The sequence below is a fragment of the Akebia trifoliata genome, chromosome 2 (genome assembly GCF_017979445.1).
Source record: "Akebia trifoliata isolate Shusen 1 chromosome 2, ASM1797944v1, whole genome shotgun sequence".
Taxonomy (NCBI): Eukaryota; Viridiplantae; Streptophyta; class Magnoliopsida; order Ranunculales; family Lardizabalaceae; genus Akebia; species Akebia trifoliata.
In genome coordinates, this window is record NC_141376.1 from 3,045,366 (window position 1) to 3,058,526 (window position 13,161).

The 13,161-nt window shown below is 31.0% G+C and overlaps 1 protein-coding gene across 1 annotated transcript; it reads right to left on the bottom strand.

Annotated features, from left to right (window-relative positions):
* Positions 1–4,075: 4,075 nt before the first annotated feature.
* LOC147408800 (cytokinin riboside 5'-monophosphate phosphoribohydrolase LOG3-like) lies at positions 4,076–6,844 on the bottom strand. The gene is made up of 7 exons (XM_086421981.1): positions 6,541–6,844; positions 5,875–5,972; positions 5,714–5,744; positions 5,485–5,584; positions 5,231–5,301; positions 4,987–5,130; positions 4,076–4,445 (listed from the first exon to the last, which is right to left on the bottom strand). Exons 1-7 carry the CDS (start codon positions 6,667–6,669, stop codon positions 4,359–4,361), a joined length of 660 nt encoding a protein of 219 aa, XP_086278107.1. The 5' UTR covers positions 6,670–6,844; the 3' UTR covers positions 4,076–4,358.
* Positions 6,845–13,161: the final 6,317 nt, after the last annotated feature.

Here is a 13,161-nt window from a genome sequence, read left to right on the forward strand (position 1 = left end):
TCCCATTCGGTTTCGGTTAAATGGTGGGTTACCTATTGACACCCCTAGTCCCTAGGAATCCAACAAGCTTTCTCGACAAACTATGGATTTTACATACATCGATACCTGGAGCTAGAGATTATGAAGATTTATGTTTTGTTAAATGTTTTGATCGATTTATTTAATCCTCCTTACCATCTAAAATTATCGTGCCATATGCATTTTTAAAACATTTAACATATAAAATATGCCCTCAATAGGCATTATTGTGCTTGCATATTTATTTAAATCGTTAGTATATCATTTTTTTTTTTCAACTTCAAATGAAATGGTCAAGCAAAGGATATAAACGTAACTCACCTAAATGAAAGTACAACATGTACACTTTCTAATAAAAATATTTAACTATCGAATATGGTACATTCCGCCCCCCCCCCCCCCCCCCCACCCCCAATATATGTTTGTTATTTTAAAGACCCGTACGGTAAGGTAATTTTGGCTTTGAGCTTGTCCTATTTAGAAGAAAAAAAAAACCCATTAATAAAATTTATGTATGAAAAGTGAATATGAAGATGACTTTTTCTTTTCCCTTTTCCTCTGTAATGTTTTACATATTTGTTTCTCTAACTTTGGTTAGAAGATAGAACCAAAATGACAAAAATCGCCAATTTTTTCAATTAAATCGTGATTTTTTTCAAATACTCTCTCAAAAGATCTCCAAGTTTTTTTAAAAAAATCACGATTGACTGCAATTGTTAAAAAAATCTCAGATTTCTTTTATTTTTAGACTTTTTTTTCAAGTGTTGTTTTAACACTTAAAAAAGTTGTTTTTGTTTATTTAATTTTCTGACTTTTCCGACTATTTATGAATTCCGACTTTGTCACTATGGTTGGAACTTAGGATAGATACATTTGTCCTTGATTCCCTCAATAGTGGATGTCTTTCTTTCTATATATTTTTTTACAGTCAATGATAGAAAATGGACCATGACTTATTTGTTGATGACTGTTTTTGGTTACGTCCTTTTTGTGTCAAATCGATTTGATTTTAATTGGCTACATTCAACAGGTTATCCTGAATTATCATTCGGCATGATTAAAGCCTTTATCTTGATATTTTGGGAGACGTGGATCCAATCTTGTTTCTTCATTCATTTATGTCTAAAATCTTTTTAATGTGTTTTATCTGCTAATATTGGGAAGTTGGAAAATCCTTAACCCAAGGATATGGTGGGAAAAGTCCGCTGCTCTGCTTTTGAGAAAAATTGCTTTGGAAGGAAATTTATTTTCTAGAGAAGATACACAATTTACACCTGAAAATTTCATTTATTTTCTTTTTAAAAAAAAAAAAAAAAATCACTTTTTTTTCCTTCCGTTGAACAAGCTGACCTTTCTATTCTTAATTCCACCAAGCACCAAGGGCCGTGTATAATATTCTTGCTTCACACCAAGACGTCACCCACTAGTTGATCTTTCTCTCAATTAGAATATTTTATTTTTATTTTTTTGCATAACATGCATGATATTGCCAAAGCAGAATGGCAACTTAAATAAAAAGAGGTAAGTGAGAATTCCAATGTTGGGCCCTTTTATGATAAAAGATAATGGGAGAAAAGGTAGGGTTGTTTTTCCTTAATTGTTAATAGCTCTATCAATGATCCATTCCGATCCCATAATTTTAAAATTTTGGCTCAAGGATTTGGGTTCTGATAAGGATCCCAACCCATTGGACCATGGTTTGATATGGATCCAATCCAATTATTGACCCTAATCCCCCCCACCCCATAATCCAAAAGAGAAAACTCTTTTCCTAACTAAGATGGTGAGGAAAAAAAGGCCTTTCATCCGTCTTCTATGAACAAGACCTTTAGATTTATAATTAATTATCAAAAAATTATTTTACAAATCTCGAAGTCTTTTTTTTATTTTATTTTATGGTGGATGAGGTTTAGAAAGATTTTATTTATTTATTTATTTTTTCCCTCACTATTCTTAGTGAGACTAGTTGGTCTCTAATTAAAATGGAATCTTTCTTCCCATAATAGTGTGTCACATCAACTCTTAAAAAATAAATAAATAAATAAATTCTAAAGAGAGATGGAAAGAGAAATGTATGAGATAGAGCAAAATAACTTTTTTTTTTTTTTGGGTTGATGTCTATCTTGAAATGGAAGGTCCGAAGTGAATGAAACTAAAAAAAATCATCATTCTTAAAAGAAAATGTTCCAAAAAGAAAAAAAATCTGTGTCCCTTCTTTTAGGGTTCACATTCTAAACCCACGTGGCCACATGTCCCTAAGAACAATGTCTCCCCAAGCCCTTATCCTCATCTTCTTTCATCCAATATAATGATGATAAAATGTGGATGGTAGACCATTCACACCTAATTATCACTTTTTTGTGGTACAATTTGGGCTCCACCTACGAACTGACTTGGTACGGCTTAGGACAATGCTCTTTATAACAATTATTTAAGTTATATTGAATAACGAGGAGTTAAAAATAATAATAATGAGAAGTTAAGCACTGTTTTCCAGTAAAAAAATGAATCTTATTTGATGAAGAAAAAAAAAAAATTAAAATCAGACCAACGTTGCAGGACTCTCGTGTCTTCCTCTCTATATGTTTTATATTATCAAATTATACTTTACAATCTTATTCGAGAGATTATGATGGGTCTAACCTTGTAAGTCATTGGCATTTGAAATGTTTCAATGATGGACTTAATAACTAACATCAAGCATGGTTGGAAGATTTCGACCATTAATTAAGAACTCAATTATTGATATTAAGAACCAATATTTCTTAGGTAAATATTGAATTAACTTTATTGAGCACTACTTTGAATATTGATTGACAGGATAGCGCACAAAAAATCATAGATCTATTCCTTATATCTTGAGAAAAAAATATATATGATATTTTGTACACTGCTAAGTCAACACTATATAGTGTCTAACGAAGTTAGTGTAGAGCGGCTCTATTCCATATCATTAATTGGTTGTGTTCGCTTCAAAAAGACATGAAATTATGGGAAGATGATAGAGATATATTATGCAAAATTCTAAATTGACTTCGTACAACACTATGCTTAACATCGTACTGATGTGTCAACATGTACAGAATCATAAATGATTTTCCCAAGGAACAAGTAAAAAAAATCTATCATTCTATACACACTATCATATTAGTATAGTATGAAAATAAGTGTCAAACGGCTCATAAGTTATATATAACAATATGCATGAGATGTAATGATATGTACCACTATTATTATAGAATAAGATCTTTAATTAATCAAAATGGTATTTTTTTTAATCTATATATATACGTGAAGCATTAGGAGGCCGTAAAGAAAATCAAACATTTTTCAAAATAGGGGTTAGAAGTTTTGGAATGTACTGATTTTTTGTGAGAATGATTTTTATGGTGAAGAAATCACCCTTACAAAAAATCAGCTCATTCCGAAACTTCTAACCTTAGTTTACAAGTTGAAGAATTGTGAATCGTTCAATTTTTGTAAACCACTTTTGTTGGGTTATGAATTTCATAATAGGCTGATTTTTTGTGAGGATGATCTCTATGAATTTTTTGTTAGAATAATCTCCTCATAATAGAGATCATCCTCACAAAAAATCAGCCAAATCCAAAACTATTAACCCATACATTGAAAAAATGTTTGACTCTCTTTAAAACTTCCGAATGTCACCTTATATATATTATAACGAGAGTGTCTGAACTTATATCTAATTATGAGGATTAGAAGAGCTAAGACATATGGGTTGCTTTGGGCACGTGCAACGCTCACACATCACATGCACTAGGTAAGTGAGGGTGCACTCTCGCGGTTGACTTCGAGGAAATATTACTCATACTAGATATTGAAATCACAACTTGCAGACTCCCCGTACTTATTGAAATTTGTTTTCAATAACATCCATGATTTTTTTAATTAGATGAACAAAATAACTTTGACTAAATGAATGAATCATTCTCCATGTGATCATATATAAATTTCCCTCCTCAAAATTAATTACTTGTTAACGGATGGATCACAGCTTAACACGTGTAATACATAAGAGGAAGAAGGAGAGGGATTAATGCACAATTCTCAACTTTTTCAATTAAACTTAAAAAGAAAATAAAACTTATTTACAGACTGACAAAAATCAAAGACAAAAGCAGGAATTAATGATTGTTCTGAAATCTCAAATTTACAGATTACACCAAAAGAAGAAAAAAAGAAATTGCAGCATGAGGTATTCAAATGATGGTTTGTGGTGTGTAGATGTCAGATCTATAATGCTGTCTGTCAGACGACATACACATATTCTCGTCGTTAATCCAGGTGGTTGTGGGGATATTTTGTACAATAAATGGTCAAGGTGCAATATTTGAGTATCCTATCTGATGCTCCGTCTCCCATATTAATTTGGTTGCTACTTCACTGTGCTTGGGCACGTATTCCTGTTAAAAATTAAAAATTAAAAATTAAAAATTAAAATAAGTGAATGACAATTTTACCCTTTTCAATTCTTGTATAAAAAGAACCAAAATATTTACTAAGACTCATCTACCGTTAGAGCAAACGTAGAGATTTGTTATTAGTCCAACTCTTTTTATATTTTCTTATTCTTTCAATCAATCTAATAAGGATTCAAAATCAATCTTGTAAGCATTAAATTTGACTTTTACCAAATCAAATTCGATTCCACATATGAAATCTAAATAAACTTCTTATATTTAAATAAAGTATAAAATATAATTTATATACTTCCCGACAAGTTATCAGATCAGGTCCTATCAAAGAAGGACATAGTTGATCAAGAATCAATCCAATAAATTATCGAATCAAACCCTTTATTAGATTGGATCAAGGTTATTGAATTAGATGGTTTAGTTTTGATTTTTATGTGGGAGTGGGATCTGAATCCCTTTGTCTGCCACGTGTCGTATTATAATAAATTTACAAGTTGCCAAATATAATATTACTTGGGTTAATTTATACCTCGAGTTTGCACATGAGTTCATGGGCAGTTTGGGCAGATACAATAATGTGACGGGCAGCAGGTGAAATGAAACCTTCTTCTACGGCTTGGTCTATGAAAGACAATAGTGAGTTGTAGTACCCATCAACGTTCAATAAGCCCACCTGTATCAAATATATTAATAAAATAAATATTTTTTTATTAAAAATATATAACATTAGTTTTTATTAAATAATATTAAAAATATTAATTAATTAAACTTACCGGTTTATCATGAATCCCCAATTGAGCCCAGGTGATTACTTCAAGGAGTTCTTCTAGGGTCCCATAGCCACCTACTTTTTCATAATAGTACTTAACTTTAATATTTAAATAAAAAAGAAAAAATTACTAAAAAAGGCATGTATGATTCTAAAATTACTAATCTAGATTCTAGATATATTTTAAAAATATTTATAAAAAACAATAATATATATAGCCCATGAAACAAAATAAAAATTGATTCTTTTTAAAATTACCTGGTAAAGCAATGAAAGCGTCAGCTTGGCGAGCCATTTCGGCTTTTCTTTGATGCATACCCGACACAGCTCTTACTTCTCCTACTGTCTCTCCAGTGATCTGAAGGAACTCCAATTTTAAGTTTATTTATTTATTTATTTAAATTAAGTGCATTTAACACAAATATTTGATGAAAGATAATTTTAAAATTTTGTTTATTTACTATAAAACCCAAACAAATGTCATTACCTCTCTAGGCATGAGAGTCTTGGGGATCACTCTGCAATAACAACAGATGAAATAGATGTTTTTTTTTTTAGAAAATGAGAGAGAAGGAGATTATTTTCCTTTTAATTATAAAGAAAGACGAGATTTGACTTAAGGGGAAAAAAACTAGGGAATTTCATTACCCTAAGACGTGGCGGCCACCATCATAAACAGCTTGGGAGACAAGACCCATCAAACCAACACTCCCTCCTCCATAAACAAGGTCGATGTTCTTCTCAACCTGCATGTTTATTTAATTAATTATTCTGATCTTTTTAAAATAAATAAAAACACCAGAGTAACAATTATGTACAAACAGCAAAATTAATGTTGCTTGTGGTTTCTGAAATCAAGGAAAATTATCAATTTTTTTTTTCTCATAAAGTTATAGGACTTCTGAAATCTGAATTGGGTTTTGTTCATTAATAATATAAAGATCTTAGCTTTCCAAATCAAACCATTGATATGGAACTTGGGTTTTGCTTAGAACATCAATTAATTAAACAAAAAACAGAAGAAAAAAAAAAGCTTATTTAAACACAAGAACTAACAAACAGAGGAGAGAGAAAAAAAGAAGAAAAGTAACTGAACATATGGGTATCTTTTATTCTTAATTTTCTTACATATATAAACAGAATCAAGTTCTTATTAGCAACTCAATTCAATTAAAACATAAAAGAAACCCTTCATCAAGTTTCTTAAACCACAATCAAAGAAACAGAAATTCAAAAACAGAACTTATTAGCAAAAACCAACAATAAAGAGAGAGAGAGAGAGAGAGAGAGAGAGAGAGAGAGAGAAGACAATACCAGTTCCTTCCCTAACTGAATTGCTGCGACCTGGTAAGTAGGTTTCTTGCCTGGACTGCTACCACAGAAAACACAGACACGTTTGAACCTGGATCGAATCAACGGGTGTCGTTGCTGTTGGTTTTCCATAACAGGGAAGGCTACAGCACCAAATAATTTCCTCAAGAATGAATGAGAAAGAGAGACGAGAGACGAGAGACGAAAGACAAGAGTCTGACGTACGTGCGTGCGTGCGTGCGCGTCCAAGTCCACCACTCCCTTCGAAGTTGGAGGTTACAACTTACAACCCAAAACTACTCAAAATAAAATGAGAGAGTTGTTGTGTCATGGCGGCCTTTTAAATCAAATCAAAATCAATCCAATCAATACTCATGAAAAGTTGGAATCGATATTGCAATTTATCGTATCACGAGAATTAGAATTGACCTTTGTCTTTTATAATTTTATTACATAATACTAATAATATAATGTGTACACACGATATAAAAATACTGATCCCTTGCTTCTAGGAGTAGTATAATTTAGTATGTACGAGACGATTACTATCAGATTCCCAAGAACAAATGATTGATTTACCCATTTAAAAATATATTACGCAAATGACTCTTTAAAAAAATATATATATATATAATTTCCTCTTATGGATCCCAAAAAGAGATTGTTGATACTGCACTGACAACATCAACTACTAGCTATCTCACAAAAATGATTCCACACAATTGAAAACTCTTTCAATCGCAATGACCCATTAATCATCGTTTGGGCCCATGAACCCAAATAATAAGGTTTGAGATAATAAATCTAGAAACATAGTAAGACATGGTTATAGGATGGAGAATTGGATTTTAATGATGATGTAACATGCTTAAGAATCCAATTAACTCTCACTCATACGACGTGTTACAGAGTGCGAATAATCATGTTTGGCTTAATGATTCTATTAATTTGTTTTTCTGCTTTACAATCCAAACAAGTATCAAAGCATGGCAAGCCCTAAACTCAAACCATTGTGAAGTACACATTTTCGAAAACATTTTACGAATAGAAGATTTTATATTATAATAGAATTTATTTACCACCTCTCCTTCCATTAATTTATATTCCATTTTTTTACTTCAAAGAGTATAAAAGTACAATAGATACCACTTTCAATATAAAGATTTAATTATCAAATTTCCCTTAATTATATGTCAAATATTTTAAAAACCTGAATTTCTCCAATTTAGTACACCACCCACCCACTCGAAAATTATGTATGAGCAAAGAATATATAAAAGATATATATATATATATTTTTTCCCTTTCCTTTATGATGTCTTAGATTTTTTTGTCACACATTTTGTTTCTCTTAGCATTTGTTGGGATACACATTTGTCCTTGATTCCGTCATTAATGGAGTGGTCCTTTCCTCTATAGTGCTCTAGATTTTTCATTTTTTTCTGACACACATTTTGTTTCCCTTGACTTTGGTTGGGATACATAAATTTTTCCTTGTGATTTCTCTCATTAATGGGCTTTTTTTTTTTACAATGATATATTTTTCACTAAATTCGTTTTCAAGATATTCTTCTATTTTCTAATAGAAATCTATCAAATTTCTCTATTTATTTGGATTTGAACAAATCGGTTGAACTAAATCACCTCATGATGCCTTTTATTTATTAACAAAGTTACCAGAACTTACGTTTGACTAGTGGGGCCGGGTGAGTGAGGGCCTCAAACAAGGCCCCTCCCCCAACACATGCAACACCCGCACATCACAAACACCAAGTAAATGAAAGGGTACACCCTCATGGGTGGCCTAGAGGAGTCACTACTCATGTTGGGTGTCAAACGCACAATCTAAAGGTTCTTATCGTTTATTGGATTCAAAATTGCCATTGAGCCAATCCCTCAAGGTTTACCTCAAGATGTTGGATTAAATTAAAATCAAAATTAATTTCTATAATTTAGGCAATGAAATTGATATTTGTATTTTGCACAATTAAATTCTTTACAATAGATGCAATATCTACAAACTATTATTTGAATCTAAACTTGTTTGAATTCTAAAGATAGAATTTTCATTACTTCTCCCAATTGCTTATGTTAGGGAAGCTCCAATTATACATCATTTTATATTTGGTTTTCTCATAATTTTCACTTGTCTACCAACACATTTTGTTTATCATTTTTTTTTCTTTTCTAACCACTGATTTCAAAGAAAGAAAAATTCTACTGTATCGATTTTGTTTTGAAGTACAAGTGTCGTCAAATTTGTGGACATGCATAACATGTGGACCCATTCACCATTCGATCATAGAAAATTGACCACAATTTTTTGAACCATCAACAAGGAAGACTATTTTTGGGTCTTCTCGATGTGATTTTTATCTATCAATTGTTATTTGTCCCAATAGCTCACAAATTCTTACAAAGTTTGAAAATTCTTGTGGGAGCAAGTGCCCCTATTGCCTCCACTATAAATCCGCCCCAAATTTTGATTGTATGAACTTGATCATCTAATTTGTTCCATTTAACATCAACAAAAGCGAGAAGACTTCAATAAAAGTGGTTTGATGCATTAATTATTCTTTGCAAGATAGGAAGGCAAATAACTATATGTATTACATATATAAAAATGAAATGAAGAAATGCTGAAAGAAAGCATAGCTCTAGATGATCTTGAATGACAAATTATATAAATCATGAGATGAATTGTGATTGTCGACAACAAATTTTGGATCATCGAAATGATTAATTTTCTTGAGACTCCAAGTTTGTTCGGGTGATGCTTGATTTTCTAGAAAAGGTTTGGTGTGATTTTTCTTCTATTTGAGTTCTCTACTTAATCATACGAGAAGATATGTTTTAATTTTTTCAAATAAAATTTTCCAATGAATGTTCTTCTCCATAGATTTGGAGTTCAAGTGCATTGGATAACATTCCAATTATGATAATTTTATGGATTGATGACTCTCAACTATATAATAGAACACAATTGTTCCTACTCTGCTTTAGTTTTGTAGGGGATAAATGTCCTACTTCAGGTATAATGGAGTGAAGTCCACACTACCCACTTTATTGCCTTTCCTTTACCCATTTTTCCAATAAAATCTCTCAAATTTTACTATATTTTTCTTTTTTACCCATTTTTAATAATATCCTTCTAACTTTACTTCTTTCTTCTTTTACTCCTTTAATCCACTTTATTGTCTTACCTCAAAGATTTTTAATGATACCCTTCTAACTTCAATTTTTTTTCATTTAAACTCCCTTACAAAACCTAGAGAGAATAAGAAAGGCATGGATGGACTTAGTTTATTAACATGGGTGTAGGGCCATGCTCATACTTGGTTCTTTGGTCAATGAGTTTTTAAGGAGTTTGTAGGTATAATTAATATTGAGTCATCTCATTGGATGTGAAAGATCAAGACTTTATTGTTTGACTAAATTTGGATATGTGGTTCCATTTTACTATCTATAATAATTTGATGGCATTGATATCGAGTAATTTTTTGCTTACAACCCAACACTCATTTGACATATGGCACAAATGATGAGGTAATAAGAGACAAAATTTATTTCTCTTACTCATTGTGACAAAGCAAAATTTCTTGATTAGATCACCTCGTGATATTCAAAAACATGATCCAATAGCATAATATTGCAATGGATGAAATTTCATTTTTTTTTTTAAATAAATATTTTTCACCGTTGAATATTAATTTTAAATTTGGATACTCGGTAGCCCTCCATTTTCAACACCTTGAATTAAATTCGAAAAATTTTATTTAAAAAAATAAAAATTTATCATGAATTTTTTTTAATGTAATCTAAAAGACTGTAGTGTTCAATTTCCAATATGATAATCCATGAGAGCCCCCACAACCCTTTTTAAAATTTGAAATCACAAGATTAAAATTCATGGGCAGAGGATTTACGGGGTACGAATGAGAAATTTTCCCTTTATTATTTATGTCATCTATGCCATATGTCAATCAATTGTTGGGCTGTGAATAAAATATCACTCCATCATATCTGACCCAAAATAACTTCTAAGCACTTTTCTTGTACGTTACGTATTACCAAATACTTTCTTATTATCCACCCATGTTACCAAGCTATAGAATATTTGAGGCCTTTATTCCCTCTAAATATTTAGAAGTTAATACAGTTACAGGATGCATGGACCACTTCTCATGTCGGTAGTCGGTATTCGAGAAATTGAAAGTAATTAACAGTAACATACGTTTAAATTGGTCGAATCATTTGAAGTTGAATTTTGTACAAAAGCTGAACTGACCGACATCCCACCAAATTTTCCTCTGTTAAAAATTCAAAAGGAACTTGTCTTTTCTTTTATTTAATCCCCCATCAACACTAATATTATTTTATATATGTTTCACTCATTAACACTTTTTGTTCAAGAGTCTTATCCAAACTTTTCAACTCTTCTTTCTCTATCTCGTTCGTCTTGCCTCGTGTTACGTTCCCATTTTAATTAATCTTTCTTTATTTGAAAAAAGAAGAAGATCAAAATCCTCCAAAGGGGCATAGTGACGAAGCTTAGATTTAACAATTATTCGGTGAGGATCAATTCGATTAATTTGAAAAAAATTTGAATATAGGAATTTTTATTTTGAAAATAAGAAGTTGGTGATTTTCTTTGATGTTCTAATATTTGTTGATTCAATGACTTCTTTAGAGATGATTTTTTCTCTCAAATTTTTATTAAAAAAATGATAATTTTTGTGATAAAATTGACGAAAACTATCGTTGATCGACCTATTTATTGAATGATGTTGATCTGAATATGACCGTTTTCCTGGAGAGGACTCTAACATATACAGAAAATTCAATGAGGGTTTTATTTTGTATAGCTGTATGTTTTAAAATCACCCTTTAAGTATTGAGCCCTACATTAGCTTCTGAAATGGGTATTTGTGTGGTCTAAAGTCTAACACACAAGCTTCATCACTATCTACCCATATTGTATTAGTGAGAAGGTTTGAATGGATTTCTTGAGAAAAATTTTACATAAAAAGGGGGTGTTTAAGACACTTGGTTGTTTGTTTTTAAAAAAAGAAAAAGACCCAAAATAAAGATTAAAAATTAATTTAATTATCAAAATATAGTATTGTCAAAGGTAGGACACATCTCTAAGTTATTAGGCTTAGATCTCTTTCTTGCTTTGGAAGGTAGAAATAAAAAGAGAATATTTATTTGGATTCTATAAGGTGAGATTCTTCTTGTTGGATTGATGGATGGCTAATGAGGAGTATGTTGGAATTTGTAAGACTTTTATGAGTCCCATTCCATCCATGGCTTTTAGGGTTTATTAGTCAATCTGATCTCTAATGCCATTGTTTCTCAGCCGAATTGTATGACCGTTACCTGTTGTGAGGGACACGTGGCATGAAATGATGGATGGACCATGAAGCAGTCACATCATGGACCACTTGATGACTATAGGGTCGATGGTCATGTGAGTTTGCATGAAGTGTGACATGTAGACATGGACCACATGACTGTGAGGGTTTGATTGAAACTTTGGTAGACCCCATACTCATAGTTGACAAGTTATCAAGGTTGGCTAAGCACCACTTAGTGACTTGTGTTACCCCAATCTCCAACAATTGGCCTATTTAATAGTGTTATATAATATATATTGTAAAAAATATAAAGTAGATAATGCTAATTAATAAATCCGATTCGATAATTATATATATATAATATGGATATATGTTACATATTTTTATTGATCGTTACAACGAGAGAAGGTATTTTTAATGGAGATTTACTTTATTTGAAATTTTAAATAACAAAATTTATCATTTAATTTATTACGTTAGATGACACGACACAACTCAGTATAAAATCACAAGGCAAGGGTTGGGATTTATTAATTCAGCAAAAGCGACTCATAAAATAATACAAAATCCTGATCATTAATTAAATACGAAATCTTCGCCATATCAACATTTATTTTTACCTTTGAATTTTTTGTTATAATATTGCAATTTCATTTTTTTTTTAAGAATCAGATCCACGATGTCCCGTTCCCATAAAATAGGAATGGTCTACGTGACACATCTTGATTGGAGTTTAAAACATATCTGAGGATTACGAGACATCATCACTCCTAATTTATTTTATGAATCACTTTTGTCAAATCAATGGATTTTGAATCCAGAGACATGATTAAAGGATTTATGCTTATGTATTAAAATTGATAAAAAGAATATTACTAAAATGAGTTGAAATCCATTTACTCAGATATAATCTTGACCATGTAAATAAAAAAATATAATTATCAAAATAAAAGATGTATTCAGAGAATACATCACACATCTCTAAGATTGTATGTGAATATATGATTTTATTGTCACGAGTCTACGGATTCCAATCCTATTAGAAAAAATAGAGGGTAAATTGTAATTGGATACGAAAAAGGTTAAAATGAAACATAAATCATTATAAATAACGATTTTCAATGTTGATGTTTCGTGTCATCTTGTTCACCAATAATATTGTGACGACTTTGATGAGACAAGTAATTTGTTTTTAAGGTTTGTGAACTAGAATTAGCCAAGAAGGGAGCATGACACCTCGACTTATTCACCACTAATAGCAAGTCAT